The 24855-nt window shown below is 47.2% G+C and overlaps 2 protein-coding genes and 1 non-coding gene across 4 annotated transcripts; 2 read left to right on the plus strand and 1 right to left on the minus strand.

Moving 5' to 3' along the window:
- Nucleotides 1-12803: 12803 nt before the first annotated feature.
- Nucleotides 12804-12876, plus strand: TRNAA-UGC (transfer RNA alanine (anticodon UGC)). Its single transcript has one exon. It is a non-coding gene; the product is annotated as a tRNA-Ala (tRNA).
- Nucleotides 12877-13090: 214 nt separating this feature from the next.
- On the plus strand, nt 13091-14825 carry LOC103709239 (Pentatricopeptide repeat (PPR) superfamily protein). The gene has a single exon (XM_008794490.5). The coding sequence runs from the start codon at nt 13135-13137 to the stop codon at nt 14641-14643; it is 1509 nt and encodes a 502-aa protein (XP_008792712.4). The 5' UTR covers nt 13091-13134; the 3' UTR covers nt 14644-14825.
- Nucleotides 14826-15757: 932 nt separating this feature from the next.
- LOC103709240 (pentatricopeptide repeat-containing protein At1g26460, mitochondrial) lies at nt 15758-22929 on the minus strand. 2 transcript variants are annotated; one of them, XM_039127536.3, is made up of 7 exons: nt 22115-22929; nt 18755-18971; nt 18081-18560; nt 17052-17258; nt 16786-16923; nt 16495-16683; nt 15758-16034 (listed from the first exon to the last, which is right to left on the minus strand). In XM_039127536.3, exons 1-6 carry the CDS (start codon nt 22735-22737, stop codon nt 16501-16503), a joined length of 1848 nt encoding a protein of 615 aa, XP_038983464.3. In that variant the 5' UTR covers nt 22738-22929; the 3' UTR covers nt 15758-16034; nt 16495-16500. The 2 variants fall into 2 exon arrangements, with proteins under 2 accessions (XP_038983464.3, XP_038983465.3); XM_039127537.3 differs by having other exon boundaries at nt 15758-16037.
- Between the last annotated feature and the right edge of the window lie 1926 nt (nt 22930-24855).

A 24855-nucleotide genomic window follows, 5' to 3' on the forward strand; every position in this document is an offset into this window, starting at 1 on the left:
TCTTCCGGCGCTAAGCCAGGCATCCGAGGGTTAGGCCTCAGGAAATTCTTCCGGCGCTAAGCCAGGCATCCGAGGGTTAGGCCTCAGGAAATTCTTCCGCTCGCTGGTCGGCCAAGGCTGGCGCAAGCCGAAGCGACCGGTCGGGGCTTCCGGCTAGTCTGCTCCCGGGATGATCATCGGGTTAGCCAGGCATCTGAGGGTTGTCAAGCCTCAGGGAAATTCCGCTCGTTGGTCGGCCAAGGCTGGCGCAAGCCGAGGCGACCGGTCGGGGCTTCCGGCTAGTCTGCTCCCGGGATGATCATCGGGTTAGCCAGGCATCCGAGGGCCGAGCCTCGGGAGATTCCACTCGTTGGTCGGCCTAGGCTGGCGCAAGCCGAGGCGACCGGTCGGGGCTTCCGGCTAGTCTGCTCCCGGGATGATCATCGGGTTAGCCAGGCATCTGAGGGTTGTCAAGCCTCAGGGAAATTCCACTCGTTGGTCGGCCTAGGCTGGCGCAAGCCGAGGCGACCGGTCGGGGCTTCCGGCTAGTCTGCTCCCGGGATGATCATCGGGTTAGCCAGGCATCTGAGGGTTGTCAAGCCTCAGGGAAATTCCGCTCGTTGGTCGGCCAAGGCTGGCGCAAGCCGAGGCGACCGGTCGGGGCTTCCGGCTAGTCTGCTCCCGGGATGATCATCGGGTTAGCCAGGCATCCGAGGGCCGAGCCTCGGGAGATTCCACTCGTTGGTCGGCCTAGGCTGGCGCAAGCCGAGGCGACCGGTCGGGGCTTCCGGCTAGTCTGCTCCCGGGATGATCATCGGGTTAGCCAGGCATCTGAGGGTTGTCAAGCCTCAGGGAAATTCCGCTCGTTGGTCGGCCAAGGCTGGCGCAAGCCGAGGCGACCGGTCGGGGCTTCCGGCTAGTCTGCTCCCGGGATGATCATCGGGTTAGCCAGGCATCTGAGGGTTGTCAAGCCTCAGGGAAATTCCGCTCGTTGGTCGGCCAAGGCTGGCGCAAGCCGAGGCGACCGGTCGGGGCTTCCGGCTAGTCTGCTCCCGGGATGATCATCGGGTTAGCCAGGCATCCGAGGGCCGAGCCTCGGGAGATTCCACTCGTTGGTCGGCCTAGGCTGGCGCAAGCCGAGGCGACCGGTCGGGGCTTCCGGCTAGTCTGCTCCCGGGATGATCATCGGGTTAGCCAGGCATCCGAGGGCCGAGCCTCGGGAGATTCCACTCGTTGGTCGGCCACTTGTCGCTCGCCGCCCATCGGGGTTTCTCTGTGCCCAGCCGCGACCGTGTTTCTCCTCTCCTCCAAGCGTTGCCTGGGGGGAACACGAGAAGGGTATTAAACGCTAATTAATGCGTTACCTGGGAAATCGGATCGCCAGTTGCTGCTGGTGAGGAGTGTTAGTTGAGCGGCCGCGATACGCGGGTTCTTCGAGGAGGATGCGGTCTGGGCGCGAGCGGAGACACGTGGACCTAGGGGTATACGTCACCCGGATCGTCCTGCACAAAGAATGCGATTTAAGGAGAATGACGCTTAGGAAATCGCGGGGAGATACGCCTCGGGAGCCGGAACGGCTCCGGATTCAGTGCGCCTGCATTTATTGGAGCCACCTGTATCGGAACTACCAGGGGGCCGCAGCTTGGCTATAAATACAGGTGCAGGTACGATGGAATTTGCCAAGCCGGAGCTGCAGGTTGCCATGGATCGCGGACCTCCTCCTTGGCATATGACTGAGAGACTCCTGTCGAAGGAAAGGGGAGGCGCTCCCCTTACAACTTCAGCCAACTAGCCGTTTCATCTGGGATCAACAAGGAGGGTCTCCCCGGCGGAACTCCGCTCTAGGCGTTTCATCCGGGATCACATCTCCCCTCCTTGAAGTTCAGCCTCCCGGTTGAGCTCTGCGCCGGACGCTCAATCCGGGACCGTGCCTCCATATACTCTTCCCCCTTGAATCCCTTCTCTTTCCTACCACTGGGGAAGATGGGAATATCCTTTGGAGGCGGCGTTCCCCTGGGGGCAGCGGGAGCTTCTTCTGCGGCGGCTCCTCCTCTTTTTGGTGAGGTGCTGGATGGCGCCTCCGGTTAGAAGCACCCACTTCTGGTGGGACTGCAGCCGCCCTGGGTTGAGGGTTTGGGTCCCCACCTCTTCTTTACTTTCTTTACTCCCTAATTCCCCTCTGGGAATTCCTTGTAATCACACGAGCACGCCACTGTAACCAGAAATTATTGAAATGAAAAGTATTGCACCTTTTTAAATTGTCTTTCTGGCCTTGTTGTTCTACTGGTAATACATCCGCAGGTTAGCGGAATTCCAGCCCCTTGGAATTCCTCGGCCATCTAGGGCTTCCAACTGGTAGGAGCCAGGTCGGTTTACCCAACGAACTTTATACGGGCCTTCCCAATTTGGCGCTAGCTTCCCACCTTCCGTAGGTTGAGATGCCTTAGCTCGCCTCAGCACCAGATCTCCAATTCTGAAAAGCTTCGGTCGGACTTTGGAGTTGTAATATCGGGCCACCCTCTGCTGATACATTGCCATCCGTACCTGAGCCATTTCCCTTGCCTCTTCCAAGAGATCCAAGTTCCCTCGGAGTTGCTCTGAATTGGCCTCGGGTCGGTGCGCGGCCACCCGAGGCGAGGGGAGTCCGAGCTCCACGGGGGCAACGGCTTCCGTGCCATAGGTTAGGCTGAAAGGCGTCTCTCCAGTAGGAGTCCGTTGTGTGGTCCGATACGCCCAAAGGACATTCTCGAGTTCCTCGACCCAAGCTTGCCCCGTCCGGCCGATCCGCGCTTTGATACCTTGGAGGATTGTCCGATTTGTGACCTCGGCCTCGCCGTTGGTTTGGGGATGCGACACGGATGTGAACCGATGCTCGATCCCGAATTCCTCGCAGAAGTCGCGGAAGTGCTTGTTATCAAACTGTCGACCGTTATCCGAGATGAGGACCCGAGGTACTCCAAATCGGACAATGATGTTCTTCTTCACGAACTTCCGGACTTGTGCCTCCGTGATGGTGGCCAGTGGCTCTGCCTCCACCCACTTGGTGAAGTAGTCGATGGCGACAATCAAAAATTTCCGCTGGGCCGAAGCGACGGGGAATGGTCCGAGGATATCCATTCCCCACTGTGCGAAGGGCCAGGGCGCGGTGATTGGCGCCAAGGGGACAGAGGGGACTCTCTGGACGTTGGCGTGGCGCTGGCAGGCGTCGCATTTCCGCACGTGGTCCTTCGAGTCCTCCAACAAGGTCGGCCAATAGTAGCCTTGCCTCATGATCTTATGCGCCAAGGACCTAGCCCCCAAGTGCGATCCGCAGATGCCTTCGTGGACTTCGCCGAGGGCGTAGGCCGCTTCCGCGGGGCGGAGGCACCTTAAGAGGGGGGCGGTAAACGAGGTCCGATACAGCCTCCCTTCATAAAGTACGTAGTGGGCGGACTTCTTTACAAGCCGCCGGGCCTGATCTTCGTCTTCAGGGAGGATTCCTTCGGCGAGGTAGGCGACGAGCGGGTCCATCCAAGACGGCTCCGGATCAATTGCCATCACCGCTCCAGCCCCGTCAATGCTCGGGGCATCCAGGGTCTCCAGGTAGATTGCCCTCGACAAGTTGTGCGCGTCTGCGTCCACTAGGCGGGACAACCTGTCGGCCCTGGCATTTTCGCTCCTCGGGACCTGCTGAATGTCAACACTGCCGAGGTCGGGAATGAGTGTTTGCACCTTCCGGACGTAGCTCTGCATGGTCGGGCTCCGCGCCTCGAACTCCCCTCGAACCTGCCCGACCACCAGCTGGGAGTCGGTGAAGACTTTCAGACGCCGGATGCCGAGCTCCTTGGCGAGTTTGAGTCCCGCGACTAGGGCCTCGTACTCCGCCTCATTGTTGGTCACTGGAAATCCGAACCTCAAGGCATACTCGGCTATCACTCCATCGGGATTGGTGAGGACCAGCCCAGCCCCTCCACCTTCAGGGTTCGACGACCCGTCAATGTGGAGCGTCCAGATCGGGAGATCGAGGCTGGGTGTCTCCGGCGGCTTAGGTTCCGCCTCCTGCACAGTGCACTCAGCGAGAAAGTCCGCGAGCACCTGGGCCTTGATGGCTGGTCGGGGCTGGTAGCGGATGTCGAACTCACCAAGTTCTACTGCCCACTTCACCAGCCGTCCCGCATTCTCTGGATTGCTGAGAATCTGCCGCAGTGGTTGATCGGTCAAAAGGGTGACAGAATGAGCCTGGAAATAGGGGCGAAGCCTCCTGGTCGCAGTCAGCAGCGCGAAGGCGATCTTCTCAGCCTTCGTGTACCGCGTCTCGGCATCCCGGAGGACTCGGCTGATGTAGTATACAGGCTTCTGAAGTCTTGCCTCTTCCCGAACCAGTACTGCGCTGACTGCGGTTGGGGAGACCGCCAGGTAAAGGTAGAGCATCTCCCCCTCTTGCGGCTTGGACAGCAGGGGAGGAGACGCCATGTACTCCTTGAGCTGGTCGAACGCCGCATGACATTCGGCCGTCCAGAGGAAGTCTTTTGGGCGCTTCAACACCTTGAAGAATGGTTGGCAGCGTTCGGCCGACTTTGCCACAAATCGTCCGAGCGCGGCGACCCTTCCAGCGAGCTCCTGAACCTCCTTCACTTTGGTCGGAGGGGACATATCTTGGATGGCTTTGATCTTGTCCAGGTTGGCCTCGATCCCGCGCTGGTTGACAATGAAACCGAGGAACCTCCCGGCCGAAGCACCAAAAGCGCACTTCGCTGGATTTAGCTTCATGCGAAACTTTCGCAAGGTGGTGAAAGTCTCCTCCAGATCTGCAATGTGCTGGTCTGCATGGCGGCTTTTTACCAGCATATCGTCCACGTACACCTCCATATTCCGGCCGATCTGCTCCTTGAAGATTTTATTGACGAGGCGCTGGTAAGTGGCGCCAGCGTTCTTCAGACCGAAGGGCATTACCTTGTAACAGTACAGCCCCCGGTCTGTTATGAAGGCAGTTTTCTCCTCGTCCTGTGGAGCCATCATTATTTGGTTGTAGCCGGAGAAGGCGTCCATAAAAGACAGTAGCTGATATCCGGAAGTCGCGTCGACCAGTTGGTCTATCCGTGGAAGCGGAAAGCTATCCTTGGGGCACGCCTTGTTCAGGTCGGTGTAGTCGACGCACATCCTCCACTTCCCGCTCGCCTTCCGGGCAAGTACGACGTTTGCCAGCCACTCGGGGTAGCTCACCTCTCTTATGAAACCTGCCTTCAAGAGTTTGTCTACCTCCTGGTCGACCACCCGGATCCGATCCGGGGCACAGTGTCTCTTCTTTTGCTTTACTGGTCGGTGGGTCGGGTCGACGTTGAGGGCGTGAGAAACGACCTCCGGGTCGATCCCAGGTACATCGACCGCCGACCAGGCAAACACATCTGCATTGGCTCGGAGGAATTCCACTAACCGGAGCCGAGCTTCCAAGTCGAGGTTGGCACCGACCCGGACCGTGCGGTCCGGGCGGCCTTCTTCGAGGGGAACTTCGATTACGCCCTCGGCCGGCTCCCCGTGCCGCAAGGCCACTTCGTCTCTGGCGTCAAGTGACTCGACGCTTAGGGCCTCCATGGGCTTCTTCCCTTTGAGAGTTGCTAGGAAACACTGCCGTGCGGTCGGCTGGTCACCTCGGACCTCTCCAATCCCGGCCGCTGTGGGGAACCGCATGAGCAAATGGTAGGTAGAAACCACCGCGCGAAGGGCGTTCAGTCCGGGTCGTCCGAGGATAGCGTTGTAGGCCGAGGGAACACGGACGACCAAGAACCCGAGCCGCACCGTGGCTTCTGCGGGTGCAATGCCCGCAGTCACAGGCAGCTCGATGACACCTTCGGCCGAGATAGCGTCTCCAGTGAATCCTATGAGGGGGGTGGATGTTTTGTGCAACAATTGTCGGGAAAAGCCCATCTTTTGGAAGGCCTCGTAATACAAAATATCAGCTGAGCTTCCACTATCCACAAGAACACGCCTTACATCATAGTCCGCCATAGTGAGAGAGATCACCATGGCGTCATCGTGGGGAGTCTGAACCCCCTTTACATCTTCATCACAAAAAGTGATTACATTTCCGACCCGCTGCCTCTTCGCGACGGCCACTCCTGATACTTCCGCCGAGCCCCCTGCGTTCCTCACGGGCCGAGAGCAGCCCCCAGTGATGGTGTGGATCACTCCCGCAACGGGTCGATTCTGCTCCCGAGGCTCCTGAGGGGCCGGGTCGGCTGGACGCGGGTCTGCGGGGGGACGTCGGTCGTTTACATATCGACCGAGACGCCCTCGGCGAATGAGAGCCTCGATCTCGTCCCGAAGCTGGAAGCAGTCTTCGGTATCGTGGCCGTGGTCTCGGTGGTACTCACAGTACGCCCGAGAAGGCTTCCTCCCAGGGATCTTCTTCATCTGCCTCGGGACCGGGAGGTCCTCCCGCCCCTTGACCTCCATGAGGATCTGGGCCCGGGGGGCCCGGAGTGGGGTGTACCGGTTGAAGCGTCGGTGCGGAGAACGAGGGCGTGTGGCGCCGTGGTTCCTTGCTGGTGACGGGCTTCTGCGCCGGCGTTGAGGCGTCGGGCTCCTCCTCTGGGGTGCCTCTTTTCGCCTTTTCTTCCCGGGCTTTAGAGGGGCCTCGGCGGCCTCCTTGTTCCGGTGGGAGGCTGCCTCCTCGGCGTCTGCATACTGGTTTGCCCGAGACAACAGCTCCGGGAAGCTCCGCGGCAGGCGTTTGTCCAGGGAGAAGGTGAGTCTGCCCTTCCGGAAGCCTCGCTTCAGGGCTGAGAGAGCCACCTCCTGGCTCAAATTCCGGACCTCCAGTGTTGCCTTGTTGAAGCGGGTGAGATAATCCCGCAGGCTCTCTCCCTCGTTCTGCCGGACATCGAAGAGGGAGTCGGAGACCAGTCTTCGCCGGCTACTGACGGCGAAATGGCTGATGAAGAGACGGGTGAACTGGTGGAAGGACTGGATGGAATTAGCCTCCAGGCCGGCGAACCACGCCCTTGCCGGGCCGCGGAGGGTCGCCGGGAAGGCCTTGCAGAGGAGAGGATCCGATGCTCCATGGAGGAGCATAAGAGTCCTGAAACTCTCCACGTGGTCCCGTGGGTCCGCCGCCCCGTCGTAGGGTTCGATCGCCGGCATTTTGAACCCCGGCGGGTTTAGGGTTCGCAGGATCCTTGAGGCAAGCGCCGGCTGGGAGGAGATTTCCAAGTCGGCGAAGGGATCTTTGGAGTGGCCCTTCAGGACCTGGAGCTGTCTGTGGAGATCGTCCACCCGCCGGTCCAGGGAGCGCGACCGGTGGGTGGGAGACAAGGAGCGGCGCGAGGGGGACCGACTGGAGTGCGGGCCCCTCGAGGACTGGGGTGTCTGAGAACGCGCCCGGGTCCGCCTCTCGTACCCCGCGCAGCTCCGATGAGAAGGTCCTGGCAGAATGGACCGCACTCGAGAATCCTCCCCGCGCCGGCGCTCCTCTCCATGGGAGAGGAAGGAGCGCGGGTTGTGAGGAAGAGGCGAGTGCTCGGGGAGCAGCGGCTCCTGAGCCCGCTGCGGCACCCGAGAGATCACACCCTGCAGATTCTGCACTGCCTCCGCGAGGGTGCGAACCTGCTGGGCTAGCTGGTCGAACTGAGCAGGTTCGACCGTCTGAATGGGAGGAGAAGCGGTGGAATGCTGCTGAGAGTGTGTTGGGGACGCAGCAGCCTCCCGGCCAGAGGCGCGAGAGGCTCCGCGACCGGAAGCATTGGAAGCTCCGCGACCACCTCGCCGTGCCATTACGATCGTTCTGAGATTCGTCCTTTCCTCTAGCGCCAACTGTTGCTGGTGGTCCAAACCGAGAACGATTGACACGACGGTGTGAACGGGGTTCCGCCTGAGTTGTCTTGGTTGGTGCTGGTTGCGCTCCACCTTCCGCCAAGGAACCTGCAAACAAGCCTTGCACCACCACCCGGGTGGTGATGGCCCTCCGACGGTCAAGTCAGAGGAGATTGGAGGAGGAGAGATGATAATCACAAGTGGGAGAGAGTGCTCTGGGAGGTATTGCTTACCCCCCCTTCTCCCCCCAGCCGCGTATATACCTGGCTGGGAGGTCTCTCAGGGGGGTTTGTCGTCGTGGGGCACGATAGAATGGCCACTGACATGGCCGTTACGGGGCGTCGTGGAGCAGCGCTGGGTACGGTCATGGCAGGGCGTAGTGGAGCTCCGCTTTGTACGGTTGATACAGGAGATCGTGGGCAGCATCGGGTACAGCCGTTGCAGGGAGTAGTGGAGCAGGAGGCCGCGGCGTGCCTCTGGAGAATAGCCTGTCGTTATCAAAAGATCTCCGACTCGGGGTCGGAATGCTGGATCATAGGGCAGCCGACCCGGGGTCGGGCTGCGAAGCCGAGGAGGTCCGACTCGGGGTCGGAGTGCTGGATCATAGGGCAGCCGACCCGGGGTCGGGCTGCGGAGCCGAGGAGGTCCGACTCGGGGTCGGAGTGCTGGATCATAGGGCAGCCGACCCGGGGTCGGGCTGCGGAGCCGAGGAGGTCCGACTCGGGGTCGGAGTGCTGATCATAGGGCAGCTGTAGCTTTCCTGGATACGCGTGCCGATCACGTGGGGCATGGCGGCTCAATTCCCCCATAACATCATCTATTCGCAAATGAATTTATTATTCATAAGTTCGTGTCTATGCCTTATCATCCCTTTCAACTCCAATATAAATGCAATAGATCTAATTATATGATCTAGACAAAAGAGAAGCTAAGACATGACGCCAATGCTTTGTTCATCATATTTTGATTATCACATAATTTTCCAGATTGACTTGACAAGTTTATAAAAGAAGCATACAAAAGCCTCCAAAATCTCTAGAAATCATAAACCATAAATTGTCCTAAGATGATTTGATCCTAGAAACATTTTCGAATGAAGGAGGTATCAATTGTTTCATCTTATGATGTTGTGAGATTATATTCCCTTCAAAAAGTAGGCCATAGCTATATTATATGGATCGGTAATTATCCTAGGATGAGTATTTTGTGCAAAGAACTCAATAAATCACGAAATAGTCAAACCAAATAAGCAAAGCAATTTTTAACCTATAGTGGTAAAAAACAAACAATATATGCAATAAAGATCTAATAGGAAATACTTGACAAAAAGAAAGAAAGGAAGAAAAAGAAAGGATCCAATAGAAACCAAGCTCTTTGCTAGCTGCAACAGTTACTATGCTTCAACAAGTATGAATATTACATAGCTCTCATGCAAAATTTTCAAGTAGCTTATGTTTAAAATCTCACAAGGCACTATCCTTGCATATCCTTATCCAGATATTCTAGTTGCCTTCATCAACTTTTTTTTCAACTACATATGCAAGTGTCACAAAAATGCATCATGTTTCCAAATCAGGATCCTCCATGCTACGTGTTTTGCATTGTAGACGGTTGTACATCCTGGAGTACCTACCATGCCATCCATTTTAGAGATGGATGGTCTCTATATTCTCAAGAGTCGTGACAATCATCCATGTCCAAGATGAATGACCTGGTGGCTATCCAAGGTTTGTACAATCCTCTGTTGTACAAAACATGCACTATAGAGGTTCAAAGTCTGTTAGATCCATTTCTCTTTTGTCATAATATTAATGCACGTCTAAAAATATGTTAAAAATTTGATTAAAACTAATGTGCTTTACCAGCTATCATTTTTAGCTTGCATATAATGAAGCATTATTATAGCTTATATCATATTCAATCGTAGTTTTCCCAACTATTCAAAAAACCTTCATTAATTGATGTAGATGCTATCAACCAAATCAACTTACACCATGTTATACTTTATTCTACTTTATGATATTAAAATGTATCCAAAACTCTCATGTGGATGGAGGCCATTGGTATATACATATATGAAGGATGCAATTCACAAATTTCTCAATCCAAGATAAGAAATAGGATGATACATGTATGTTCGTTTAGCACAAAATAGAATGGATCGCTCGAGATCCAAATATTGAGGCTTTATCGTGTGTTGCCTCTGTCACATAGTTTTGCCACTCTTGTATAATCCTTACATCTAGCACCTTTATTAACTATCCTTGTTGGATTTTCCAAGATGTACTGCTTTATTTTTAACCTATGCATACAAATGCATGAACATTCTGCTCGCACCTGGCTCATGTCCTTCCAATACTTAATTCTTTTGGGACCATGATATATCTTAAGACCATAAAGCTCATGAAATCATATCTTATTCGGGAAGCAGCCAACCAAGACCCTTCCATTCTCACCGGAGCTGCAGGAGTTCAGAGTTCACTGTCCAGAACTGGCCCCAACCATTGTAGCTGACAAAAGGGCAAAATTCTTCCTCGCTTGTGGGTGTCTGCATTTATTTTTATCACGTCACCACCCTAACTTGGCTCTGTTCCATCACATCCTCCAAAACTTGGAACGCTGATGGCCTACCTTAAAAGAAGAGGACATCCACGGAGACAGGACCAATGACACGTGGTGGCCGCACAACGAGGCAAGGATCTTTCTCGTTCCGTACTTTGCAGCTAAAAGTGGAAATCATTAGATTACGTGTCATCAGTTTTGTTCTCTGACTCAGCTCTGTTGTGTTGGGAAAAGGATATACTATAGACTACGGAGTCACATGCCAATGAGTGTGTGTGTGGGGGGGACTCCAAGAATGTAGATGGATACTGCCTTTTTTTTTTCTTCTCTTGGTTAAAATGTACACTTGCCTCCGTAAACTAATGGCAAATGGACCGTTTCCTAGTACGCACTTCTCACTCTTTTTACTTTTCTCATCATTTAAAAGGCTTTGAGTTGACTCAAATCGCTTTCGAGAGGAGTCACTTCTCAAGCATGAGGTTCAAAAAGAGGGACTTCAAGTGATGGAAGGTGGAGATACGTAAGAAAACTGACAAGGGAATAAAGTGCAGGCATTGAAAGGTGGTGACACGTGGAAGGAGTGAAAGATATTATTTTGAGCTGACTTGCAGAGGTTTCTTGTCAAGGTTCCGCTTGGGCTTTATACCATGATATTCTCCAACTAATGTTGTTACGTGCTTAGGTTTCCCATTTTAAAAGCCTGCAGCAATTGTTTAACATTTGAAGAATAATGTTTCCTATAAAGAGGGCTAGGTGTTATTCATGAAAGTAACGGTTGTATTACTAGCTGAATGTATATCACTTGTCATGAAATTGCTGTCAATCTACAGTGCCTTTATTTTGGTGCATGTTGTTGCTTAACCTTTTGGAAATGCCTCAAATCAAAGGATAAAACATTCAAATGAAGTGAAAATACAAATTGCTTGGGGTCCATCCAAGATCGACGAGTCTTTTGAGCATGGAATAGTCTCTAATTATCACTGAATCTTAGTTCGGATAGTACCGACCTCTCTCTTGTCCAAGAGGTGCGTAGCTTGGTTCTAGATGGTCGGCTTTTCATTTTGATATTAGACTAATTTTTTGGTTTCACGAGCAATGGCTCGGTCTATCTTAGACCTGGGTTATGGCCCAAGTAGAAGGCCATGTAGGTATAGGTAGTTTAAGGGATAAGAATTTTTTTCTATTCTAAAAAAAGAAAGAAAAAGATAAAAAGGTCCTATGTGGGCTTGTAAGAGGGAAACAAAGTAATCAACTGCTTCGGTTCCAAGGAGTAGATCATATTTAGCTCAAGCTCAACCAAGATGGACAAGGAAAACACAAACTTGGGCTAACTTCAACTCTTTCAGTCTGGTGTCTATCTTTGTCTGTTCAGTGTTCAGTTTGGGCCTTATCCAAGTTTTAGCCCAAGTCAGCACAAAGATCACCCTCAATCGATCAAATTAATAGTTCTTACACTTTGGGCTTTTTGTTTTCCTCGTTGCGAGATTCGGGCTGGCCCACTCCAAAACCACTCCTATGTTATTATAAATATAGGTTCAGTATAGCCTATAATCTTATGATTTTACTGATTGTGCTAGCTCAACCCACAAATTCCATAGAATTTTCAGCTCAGTCATCCAAATAGACCCTTAATATGCCATGATCCTAATTCCCCATTAATAATAGAAGAAAAATGCTTTAGTGCACATGGAAACATCTTTGGACCCACCAATGTTGGACTGGTAAACACTACTCAATTAACCTGCACATAACACACCTAGGATTGGAATTGGGTTGGGCCTGACTGGGCCATATGCCTGTCCAAGTTCTGCCCGAAAAGCTTTTTTCCGACTTTGCATCAAGCTTAGGCCCAAACTGACTCTGGACTTGAGGAAAGAAAGTACCATAATCTGACAGTTCAAACTATGCTTCTAGAGTATGAAAAAAATTAAAGCGTAATTACAAGGTTTCAAATACTGTCGAAACGGGACATGCATGAATGATATACTACCTTTCCAACATGTTTTTGGTACCGGTGTGTCGGGATTGGATATAATCCTATATCATGTATCAGCACTCGGTACTATATCATTCCAGCAAAAAACTAGTACGAAACCTCATTCTGATATTCAAATCCTTGCATAATTTTATCAACTGTCGCCCATATTTTTCATCAATCTCCTGAGTTACAAAGACACTACCGAGCTTCCATTTTCATACTGCAATCTTGAACACCAACACTTAAATGCTAAACTACACTCATCTAGAGAACAACCTTGACTCATACTGCACATAACCTGACATCTGGTTAGGAGTTCATGATACAAGCTCGCTCACAGGTCAGTTACTAAAACCCAACTCAATTCTGCTCACACGTAACCATCTTTGTTCTAAATTAGATCCTAATCTATTCCACTCACTTGACCCAACCTGACCCTTGTTCTCTCTGCGATGAACTAGTCAACTTATATAGTTACTCTTCTTCAGTCGCCAATGGGGATGTAGCTCAAATGGTAGAGCGCTCGCTTTGCATGCGAGAGGTACAGGGTTCGATCCCCTGCATCTCCACTTTTTCTCTCTTTCAAATTATGATTAATATTATTTTTTTATTTAGTTTTGTTTTTCTCTGCTCGCCTTCAAAGCCAGAGCAGAGAAAAATAGACATAAATTTAAATTTGAGGAGGATATTTATGTAAAAAACTTTTTTTTTTAAAAAAAAAAATTTAGGTGCTTTTTCTTTGCTCGCCACCAAGGCGGCCGTAGGCCTAAAGCCTCGAAGCCTTTCTCCTCCTTCCTTATGCCCCCCCCCCCCCCTCTCTCTCTCCAATGCCTCCTCGAGCCCTCGCCAACCTCCTCTTCCACCATTTCCGACCTCTCTGCTCCTCCACCTCCACCTCCACCTCCACCACCATTTCCTCTCCGTCCCCCATCGACCCCGCTCTTCTCCTCCGCCTGTGCACCGTCCTATACCAGCAGCAAGACGCCCCCGACCCCAGATTCCAGTCCCACCTCCAAAAGCTCCACCTTTCTCCCTCCCACGAGCTCTTCCTCCAGGTATGCAACCGCTTTCCCTACTCCTGGAAGCCCGTCCACCGCTTCCACCTCTTCCTCCTCCACTCCCACTCCTTCTCCCACACCCCCGTCACCGCCAACAAGCTCCTCGACGTCCTCGGCAAGGCCCGCAACATCCGCCTCCTCTCTTCCTTCCTCCACGACATGCTCGCCGCCCGCCTCGTCACCCCCCGCACCATCCGCCTCGCCGCCCGCTCCCTCGCCGAGGCCCGCGAGATCAAGAAGTGCGCCGAGCTCTTCCACCTCATCCACTCCCACAACTACCATTCCCTCTGCAACGTCGAGACCCTGAATCAAGTCGTCGAAACTCTCTGCGCAGGGAGGCTCGCGGATGTTGCCAAGGCGGTCGTCGCAAAGCTGAGACCTTTCATCGCCCCCGATGAGACCACCTATCGGTTTCTGGTGGTCGGGTTCTGCAAAGCTGGGGCCTTGGTGGAGGCTTCCAAGCTCTGGAACGAGATGGTCGACGTGGGGCTCGAGCCGGACGTGGAGTCATACGAGGAGATCGTGGCGACCCTGTTCAAGAACAACCGGTTCGCGGATGCCATGAGGATGTTCAAGTCGATGAGAGCCCGGAGGTTTAGCGATCTCGGGCTGCCTTCCTACAGGGTGGCGATCGCTTGGATGTGCAAAGAAGGGAGGATTTCGCATGCTCATGTGCTGTTCGGTGAAATGGTGAAGAGAGGGGTTGGGGTGGAAGATAATGCCACGCTGGGGGCTCTGGTGTACGGGCTCTTGGTCAGAAGAAGAATAAGAGAGGGGTATAGAGTTTTTGAAGGGGTGGGAGAGCCTGATATAAGCTTATACCATGGTTTAATCAAGGGCTTGTTGAGGCTAAGGAAAGCAGCGGAGGCAACTGAGGTGTTCAGGGAGATGATAAGGAGAGGGGTGGAGCCTATGATGCACACTTACATTATGCTGCTGCAGGGGCATCTGGGGAAGAGGGGGAGGAAGGGGAGGGACCCATTAGTGAACTTCGAGAGCATCTTTGTGGGTGGATTGGTGAAGGTTGGGAGGACATTGGAGGCCACCAAGTTTGTGGAGAGGATGATGTGGGGTGGGGTGGAAGTGCCGAGGTTTGATTATAATAAGTTCTTGCATTGGTTCTCCAATGAGGAGGGAGTGGCCATGTTTGAAGAGGTGGGGAAAAGGTTGAGGAATGTGGGGTTGGTGGATCTTGGGGACATTTTCTTGAGATATGGAGAGAGGATGGCCACCAGAGACAGGAGGAGAAGAGCCATGAATGGATTGATTGAAGCTTAAGGAACAATAACATCACAATCTCAAGTAATGTTACATTTATCGACTGATTTTAATACTATGAAGTGTTCAGATGAAGTTTCATCAAATTGCCATGAACTGTGGCTTTTTAGATGCTACCATTAGAATAAACAATGCAGACAGAAGGTTTAGTTGTTAAATGGAAGGAGCTTTTACTAATATCAGAGGAGCTGATAATTGAAACCTTTTATTGACAGTTTTGGATGGTTCTGGTTTAAATTGTCCCAGACTTCATCATCAGGTGGTTCTCATCCATTTGTTTGCTCTGGCCATGTTGCTCGGCTCCACATTAAAGCGTTAATTGGCTTTGTCTTGCTTGCTTAAAGTTTAAGCACGTAAGCGAAACGGTTGCAGCATACTCTGTGATACCAATGTTTAAGAGAGATGTGTTGGCCATCCTGTCTCATTGCAATAAGATTTTACAAAAAAAAACTGGAACAGGATAGAGCTGCAAAATCCAACCATAAAGGAGAAAAAGGAGAAAGAAAGAAAAAAAAAAGAATAAAAAAGGAAAAAAATGAAGACAAAGCAAAAAAAAAATAAAAAAAATAAAAATAAATACAGAGACAAGGGGAAAAAAGGAAGAAAAAGAAATAAAAAAAAGAAGAAAAATAAACAAACAGTATCTAGATGGCTGCCGCCGGGACGGACGGGATGAGATAGTCATTGTATTCCAAGAAAAAATGGATCCGAATTTAAAACCTTATACAGATCGCCAAGGAATTGTTGAAACAGATCTGTTTGAGAAACAAAACCAAATAACAAAATTTCACAGCCTTCTATTAGATCGTGGACCCGGTGGCAAATCAGATCAGCAATTTATATGATGGCTTCAGCTAGCTACTGGATGGATCAGGAGCTTTATCAGGACACCTTGGATAGATCTTTGCTCAATACAGTCGATATTGTATCAAACTCATTTCTTGAATAAAGCAAGAAATTATGTAGCGGCCATAAGATTTTGAAAGATTATGTAGTCTTACAGAGTCATAATCCTTGTGCATGCGCGGTGCAGTAATACAAAATGTAGGAAATATTATAGAGAGATGGACAAACTCAAGAGTATATGATTAGGAACAAGCAGAACACTTTGGAATTATTAAACAAATGATGCCTTTTGATCTTCAAAACATCAATTTTTATTCTGAAATCCTAGCATCTGGTTTCTTGCAAATGACCCAGATAAATTACTAAAAGTTCACCACAACTTCAGAGGCAGGAAAACAGTTAAAAAGGGAACCAGACTGATAAAATTTGTTTATGACCCTACACCCTCTCTCCTACAATATTGGTCAAAATTGATTACAAAAAAAAGTAATGTACAAACTGGGATGGTCACATTTCCCCAGCATCTGCTGAACAGATTGAGCATCCTGCTAAAAATTAAAAAAAAAGAAAACCACATTATAAGTTTGCAATTTGATTGAAGACCTGATATTTAAAGGAATCAAAAAACCATGCAGCAGTTAAAGCAAGCTAGCAAGAAAACTGGCTAGCTGAAACCAAATACAATAATTGACATAAAGCGTGTTCACCTTGCCCATATTGGCTTTCGAATATGATTGGGAGCACCCAATATAAAATGCAATGTAATAATCGGATTCAGTTAGGACGAAAATGGAACTGTTGGGTAACAGCTTGTTTGAGTAACAGTTGTGGCCTAGATGGCTGGGTGTTGTATTGTCAACCATGTTCCTGGTCTCCCAAGACTTGTGTTGTGGTTAGTATTTGTAGCTCTTGGATCAAAGAGAGGGAAAAGAAGGGAAAGAGGGGGGAGGGTATGGTTGTTCAAATAGACTCATGAGCTCAGAAGTGATACTAGGAGAGAGTTACCTCTTTCTAATAGTCAGCACTGTACTCTAGGTTGTAGAGCATCTCTCTACGAAATTCACCACCCATCCGGATCTTGAACTTTTGAGCCAGAGACCGTACCCGCTCATCACTATCAAAATCTGATTCTCGAGAGCAGCGTCTTCGCACCTTCTTTAACATCTCTTTCGAAGGTGTGAACCCTGCCTCAACCTGTCCAATAAGCAACCATCCCAAAAACATTAGTTGATTCATGGAAAGTGCAAACAGAAACATATCACAAGCCAACGTGGCACACAAAGTGCGAGACCGTACCATCTCATCAATTACAGCAAGAGCAGCTTTTGGATCCCGATTTATAAGATGTGCATCAACAAGCAATGAATATGTTGTTGCATTTGGCTTCACACCTAAGCTTACTAAATGTTCAAACACTTTTGAAGCCTCAGCTGTCTGCCACAGAAAACGTCTCGTAATTTTCAGAGAAAACAGTTCAACAAATGCAAAAATTGAGATCTCAAAGAGCCTTTTCTTTTCACTAACTGGATGTGGCAACTAAAGCAGCTAAATGGCATGCTAACCTTCTTGAGTTTTCCAAATGCACTCATTAAAGCATTATAAGAATGTATATCAGGTGCCAATCCTATCTTCTCAGTGACGGCCTCAAAAGTCTCATAGGCCCGGTCCAGATCCCATATGTTTGCACAACCTAATATCACACAATTAAGAGCAGCAACAGACTTGTAAGGGGGATCGGCGCGGCTCAAGTTCTCCAATTGAATATACACCTGAATTTTTTTTCCAACAAATAAAGTTAACAAAGAAACTCATTCATGAAGCTACCTAAAAGCAACCTACAAATTACATGACAAAAAGAGTTAATACAATGTAATTTATCAATAAAATATAAAATAAATAAATTGACCATTTAACAGCAATGGTTCCAGGAACAGTCAATGCGTAGACAAAGTGATCAGTAACAGTCTTGGATCAGGTTAAACTCAGATTAGGCACTACTTCATGATTCAAAAGTCAAAATGGAGAAATACTCTAGACTGAAAAAATTGTCGAGTGAGAAAGATTAGAAAAATCATGATAAAAGGAAAAAACAATTCCTAAAAAATCTGAACAATTCATCGTTGTTCATAAAATTCACAAGAATTTAATCAGAAACTTGTTTTTATAGATAGCAATTAAATGCATAAACAGACCTAAAACCTGAAAATCAATTATTTCCAAGGAGAAATACGTGACCAGGGTATCTATAATGTCACTGAGGTCTCTCTATTGCAATAAACAACAGGAAAGTTATCCTTGATTTCCTCTGGGTCTTGTTGTATCATATGACTCACAACTCAGTGGAAGAAATGACGAAGACAAAATGAAAATGATAGAACACAGTTTTGAAATCAAATATATGGATCTAACTTACTTGTGCTCTTACTCTATTATCGTATTAAATACATTTGCAAGTGAATAAATACAAAAAGAATGGTGATAAAATTAAACAATGCCTGCCACCAAAACTATATAAGACTATTCCTTTTTATTAAGAATAGTCTCGAGTTGTGATAGCACAACACAGAATTTAACTTATAGTACAGCCATACCGAGTCCAATGTTGAGAAGCCGTTTTTGCAGCAAGCAACAACCAGTGGATATAAAGAGGTAAAAGGGGAGAAAAGCTCCCGATCAACTTCCCCAGAATTCCCGTATACATTTTCAAATTCATTGAGGGTACTAAAAGCACGTTGTAGATTTCCCAATGATGCATGTGCAAATATCCTGGCAAGGTAAGCCTCTGGATTTGGCGCTCTTTTTTGACGCAAAGAACGCCGCAAGATTGACCAAGCAGCATCTAAAAGGGTAGAGTCATATGTTCTACCAACAGTACCAAGTGCTGACACAACTAACCCTTCATCCACAGACAGAAGAACTGGTGGTCTAGCATTCTCACCCCGAGCAATCCATCGAGCAAGAAACTCCAAGGAAAAATAGGCCAATTTGCTATGATCGGCTTGCAAAGCAACATCTGCAATGTAGTTGCATAAATTCCAGCTGGGGCACAAGGCTTTGTTTTGGTCTGTTGTCTGCAAGATCAACAAAACAAGCAACTAAAAATAATGAAACCAATGACAGATTGGAAGTTAAATTGATAACAACCAATTTGGTGGGGCGAGTACAAAATCCAGTAAAATAGAAGAGCAACCCCGCAAAAGGTTCTGGAACATTTCATCAATCAGACTTTTAAGCTTAAAACTAAATAAACAAACTTGGTTGATACCTTGCATTTCTCTATGATGGATGACAACATGTCCAATCTCCCAGAATTAACACAGCTCCGTACACAATCCGAGAAAACACTCGATGACAACATGTAACCAGATTTCAGGGTCAAATCCAAATATTTTAGGGCAGAATCCACCTGATTCATTAAAATCAGAAGGCCTATAACCAAATTATATGATTCATCATCTGGCAAAGTGCCTGTCTGCAGCATCCTGAAGTCAAACAATAAACAATCATTTGCAAAGGTAAAATACACATGCTAACCCAAAATAAAAAAGAGAGAGAGAGAGTTAATAAATTCTAAATGCTTCAACTTGATACACAAATTTGTTCCACTGAATAGGAATTACCTTCCTTGTTGTGGTTGCTAAGTCCTAATAATTCTCCCACAACAACTTTGATAGGATCTGAACATGCTTTTCCTTAATAGAGATAAATCCTCACCGATCATAAATTAAAGTCAACCTTTCTCCCACTTATGATTCATGCTACCCAAGTAAATACTGAGCATCATGGCTCAAACCCGCACACAGTGACTTTGCCTCAGTCATCATTCATAAACAAGTCCCCATACTGGCATTGCAATTTATTTTGATGAATTGTGTCTATAAGTTATTAACTTATTTTATATCGGTCAGTAAGCAATCATGTTTTTATATAATATTGTATTTTCTTCCAAATTATTATATTATTCAGGATATAAAGAAGAAGATGATCGATATTTGATGGACATTGTCAGATAGAAGAATTATTATAAAAACTCCAAGATGCAGTATGATTTTCTAGACATTATTCAATCTCTCATTCTTGGGCTCCCTCATCTAATATGAAGCTCTCAATCAGTTTTATCTACTTGTCTGAGTACAATGTCCAATAAGTGAAGTAGCAAAATATCACATGGTACCTCTACTTCCTCAGGAGGATCAATGGAGTCCTCTCTCGTTTAGTATATCACACTCAAATGTTCTAGAGTTTCATAAGGATCCAAAGCTTTCATGGGATTCAAAATGTTCTGTTGATTATTCCTCCAAAAAAACAGCTCTTAACTGATTGCATTATTGAATGGATTCCAAATGATCCATCTTCATTTTGGTCACAATGATGAGCTTTATGACACCCCACCACTATAAGTCCTCTATCTGAATGTTTACTGCGTGCGAGCTTTTGATATCCCATCTCAACATCTTGTAAAGAACACATTTCTTGATTTATAATTTTAAATCTTTTGAAGAACCACATTGGAGAGTTTTTATTTTGAAGAACAAGTCCCAATGGCCAGAAAATAAAGATATCCATGAACGTGAGTTGTCAAACAACAGTTCAGAAGAATGCATTTGTTTAATCTGCCTTAACAAAAATATTAACCAGGATAATATATGGTTATTATTGGTTATTACTTACTACTCTCAAAAGAATTTGACAGCACAAATTGCACCACCCAAAATGATGCTCTCAATAAATACGAATAATCCTGCTTGATTTACACAACAATCCGAACCAGTAACATTGCATTAATTCAAATTATCAGGCCATAAAGCCTAAAGTCATCACTCAAATCCAGCTAGCAGCTACATCTAAGTACAGACAAGCATAAAAAACACCTACTAGCATATTCCATCATGAAAAACTAATTGCACGACAACGCCATAACACCCTTGTGATCCCAACTGCATCTGACATAACTAACTCTCAGATGAATAGATCCCTCATGAAGGTCAAATTACATGTTAACTCAAACCTTTTCCATCCCTGCTTTCATCGGTCACCAACATACTTATTTCACCCTTTTCCTATTCTCATTTTTTTATCTTTTATTATTTCACAATAATTATTTATCAATTGATGTATAATGAGTAAATCCATTCCACATCACAAATATTTATATCAACACTAGACACATAACATCCTATGACCCAACTGCCATCTTATCTAAGAAATAACTTCTTTTGGTGTCATCCAGAATGTACTAGGAACAAGCTGATTCGAGTTTCGGATCTCAACTTCATATAGCATCAAGTTTTGTACCCTGAAGCATCCCAAGGTAAAAAGCAAAGTTTACAAAATGAGTGTATGTTTGTACATATATATGTATGTACGTATGCATATAAATATATGCCATTATGACCTTGGATGGACTGGGAAACTGGTCATGTCACCTTCAGAATCAATGATAAGTCATCCAAATTTAATATCTCAACCACTGAACATTATCTACACAGCAAAAAAGGGCCTAGAAAATCAAAATTTGTATATTTTGATGATTCCTAACTTTTGCATTAAACCAATACAAAAATAAATGGTATCAATTGCAATGATATAGTAAAATATATGATAGGGTGCATTGATTAAAATTTCCCTTTATGGATCATGATCTATAAAACATGGGTATATTTATATTCACTAGATTTTGATGATTAGATCATAATAAAACATTGTATCATACTATTAAAATCATCTATTCTGACACATACTTGACGATTGGGTTAGAGACTACCAATGAATTTTAGCTTTCACATTTTTTTTCAAAATGTAGATCATGTTCAACGGTTCGGATCTCGATTTGAATGGCCTATCACTCATTTTGATGATGAGAAACTGATTTCCTAGTCCACCCGAACACATAATAGCATCTCTTTCTTTCTATATATATATATATATATATATATATATATATATATATATATATATATATATATATATAATATTCAAGAAGTACTACAACTAAGTATCTCTCTCTCTATACATATATATGTATGTATATTAAATATTCAAGATGTATTGCAACTAAGCATCCCACCTAGAAGTTATTCAAAATCTTTAAAGAAACTTGAAGCTGACAATCAATTATAATATCAGAAGTCGTATCAAAACATTTCTAGAATAAAATAAGTTGATCTTCAGCTCCTAGGTCATTCCATATACATGGTAAGAGATCACTTGAATAGTAATTAGAGAACAACATAAACTGAAACAAGTGGTTAAGAATTCAAGAGAAACTCAATCCAAATAACCTGGCCCTGCGAGGAACGACAACTAAAGCAATCAACTAATCCCACAAGACCATAAAGCATGACAAAAGAAAGGGAGGCACAAAGTAAAAGAGCCATCCCCCCCCCCCCCCCCCCACTTTTCTTTACTGTCAAGTGTAAATATCATGAAACGGAATGCCCTGAAACAGCCAAGCCTTCAGCTTTACAGGAATTGCATTGCTGGAAATATCATAAACAGCAACCCAATCAAATAAAATCAAAAGAAATCCTTAGAAGCGACGCCTAAGAAGCAGCAAGAGAAAGAAAACAAACGCTAAAATACTGCTGACAATAGAGTACGGGTAAGCGAGGTTATTATATCTCACCGGTCGACCAACTTCTCCGCCGCCTCGCTCTCTCTAGCTTGGTACATGGCCTTGAGCACCAAATTATACGAGGCAGTATTGGGCGCGATCTGGTACTCCTGCATTTGGGCCACCAGATCCAAGAGCTCTCCGGCGGTCGCCCCCATCATGAGATTGGCCCTCAAATAGTGGTTGTAGAGGTGGACGTCGGGCTTGTTGGGCTTGCCGGCGGCATCCAGCGAACGGATCCAGAACTCGAACAGCTGCTTAAGGTCCGACCACCGCTGCGACGTCATCCAGTCGGCAAAGACGTTCATCAGGCTGGCCACATCGAGGGTCTGGGAGAAGGCCATCATCCGGGTGGCGGCGGAGCCACCCATGGGGACAAGGGACTGGCCGCCGATGGCGAGGCCGGGGCTGGGGTTCGGGACGCGCCAGTTCTCCTGGTAGAAGGGGCTCCCCGTAGAGGGGTTCGGGGGGAGCGGGGCGGCAGCGGTGGCGGAGGATGAGGGGGTTTCCTGGAGCTGGGGCTCCTGGGAGAGATAGGGGAAGGTGGAGATGGCGGCTCGCAGGGGGGTAGTGGGGTTTAGGGTTTTGTGGAGGAGGGCGTGGGCTCGCCCGAGGATCGCCGCCTTCGCCGCCATGGACGAGCTCGGAGCTCCGGTGAGCGTTCGGCTGGGGCGTTAGGTTGGAGTTAGGGTTTTGGAGGGGTTGAAATGGCGGATTGGGCTTCCATTTTTTGAGAGCCTCGGGAGCGGAGGCGTGGGGGCATTTATGTAATTTACGAAAGATAAGGGGAGGGGTTTTATGGAAAATGAGAAAAAAGTTCTATGGTTGGCATAGTTTAGGCATGGGTGGTTCTATATACACCCCCCCCTATTGCTAAGGACACCCCCCCCCCCCCCCCCCCCCCCAAAAACCAAAAAAAAAATACCCAAACTAACCTTTAGTGTAATTACCATATTGCCCTTGAAATTTTTTCAGTACACCCCCCCTTCCTCCTCCTCCGTTTCGTTTTGAAAAGAAAAAAAAAAAACACCCCTCAAACCCCCCCTTAAACCTCTCGATCCATTTACATCGTTTAGGCGATCTTTGAAGGAGATTTAAGCCCCATTCGAAGCATGGACAAGCAGCTAGTGATTTGGGACGAAGAATCGGCCGCAAAGGTACGTGTTCCACCTTGTTTCGAAATTTTTTTTTTTCACGGTTCGTGCTCCGTTCGGCACTGGATCGCCGAACAAAAGGCTTCTGTTCGGCTGAACAGTGCCGAACAGAAGCCTTCTGTTCGGCAACCCTCAACCGAACTCTTCTGTTCGGCTGCACAGTGCCGCACAGAAGGCTTCTGTCCGGCACTGTGCAGCCGAACAGAAGGGTTCTGTCCGGCTCTGTGCAGCCGAACAGAATGCCGACGACGAGAGAGAGAAGGGGGAACGGGGGGGTTTTGGGCGTTGGCGAGGTGCTTTGGGCGGAACAGTTCAAAGGGAGACGGAGGGGGTTTGGCCGCCGGCGAGGTGCTTGAGGCGAGGTTTTTTGGGCGGAAGGGAGAAGCCGGCGGGTGTTTTGGAGGGGAAGAGCGGGGTGGGGGGGGTTTGGGGGGTGTAGAGAGCAATTTAGGTGAGGGGGTGGGGAGGGTGGGGGGTAATTTAGGAATTTTTAATTTTTTAGGGGTGTCCTTAGCAAATGGGGGGGTGTAGAGAGTATTTAATTTTTTTTTAATTTTTGGGGGGTGTCCTGAGCAATAGGGGGGGTGTATATAGAACCACCCTTTAGGCAAGGGTGGCAAACTGGTAACCTCAGAGCCGCATTTGGACCCCAGAGAAATTTCTGAATATTGGATTAAAATAGAAAAAAAATTCAGATCCAAAACACCAGAATTAGATTTTTAATTTTTTTTGGGGAGAAGGAGAGAGAGGAGGTGCAAGTTGATAATTTTTAAAATTAAGTTTTTTCATAATATTTATGATGCAGGATGGAAATGAGCGAATAGTTTTGAAAAAAATAGATATTATTTTTAAATAAATTTAATTTTTTATTTACATTTAATTTGACTGCATCTAAATATTGGTGGAGGATTTGGAACTAAAGTAGAAAGCAACAAAATTAAAGAAAGCGTGTACGCTAAAAAAGTATAAATTTAAATACGAAGAACTTGCAGCTAATTTTCTTTATACTCCTATATTTATACATTATATATATATATATATATAGTTTATTTTTTGAGTGTTTACTTATTCATTTTTGGGATTCACATATAGCTAAATCTAAATCCGATTGTACAGTAAATCGAATCCTCTATATAGAATTTAAATTTGATCTAATTAAATTATCGAAAGCCTGATTTGGATGCATACTTGACTATTTTAAAATAGTTGGAACGAATTATAGAGTTCTTGGTTATCATTTATATCCTTAATTTTGATGTTGATGTAGCTAGATTTGAATCCCAGAGAAATTTTGATGAGAACATGAGCTTCAACATGCCAATGGTTTGGAGTGACCAAGAGTTTGCAGGACGCTGGAGAGCGCATGCAAGCTTTCACCCACCAAATCCATATCTCACAGAGTGCAGGTTGATGCCATTAGTTCAAGCACATATACCATGTACTTGTTAGATTATATAAGCATGTTGCATTATAGACCCTGAAACAAAGGAATAAAAAGAAAGAAAGAACTAGCAAAACTTACATCAAAATGAACTGCTGAAATAATAATTTATAAGTAATTTAATTCTATGAATATTAAAGTAACGAAAATGCACCCCG

The sequence above is a fragment of the Phoenix dactylifera genome, chromosome 7, assembly GCF_051530095.1.
Source record: "Phoenix dactylifera cultivar Ajwa chromosome 7, Ajwa_hap1_PhDact_Kaust_v1.1, whole genome shotgun sequence".
Lineage (NCBI taxonomy): Eukaryota > Viridiplantae > Streptophyta > Magnoliopsida > Arecales > Arecaceae > Phoenix > Phoenix dactylifera.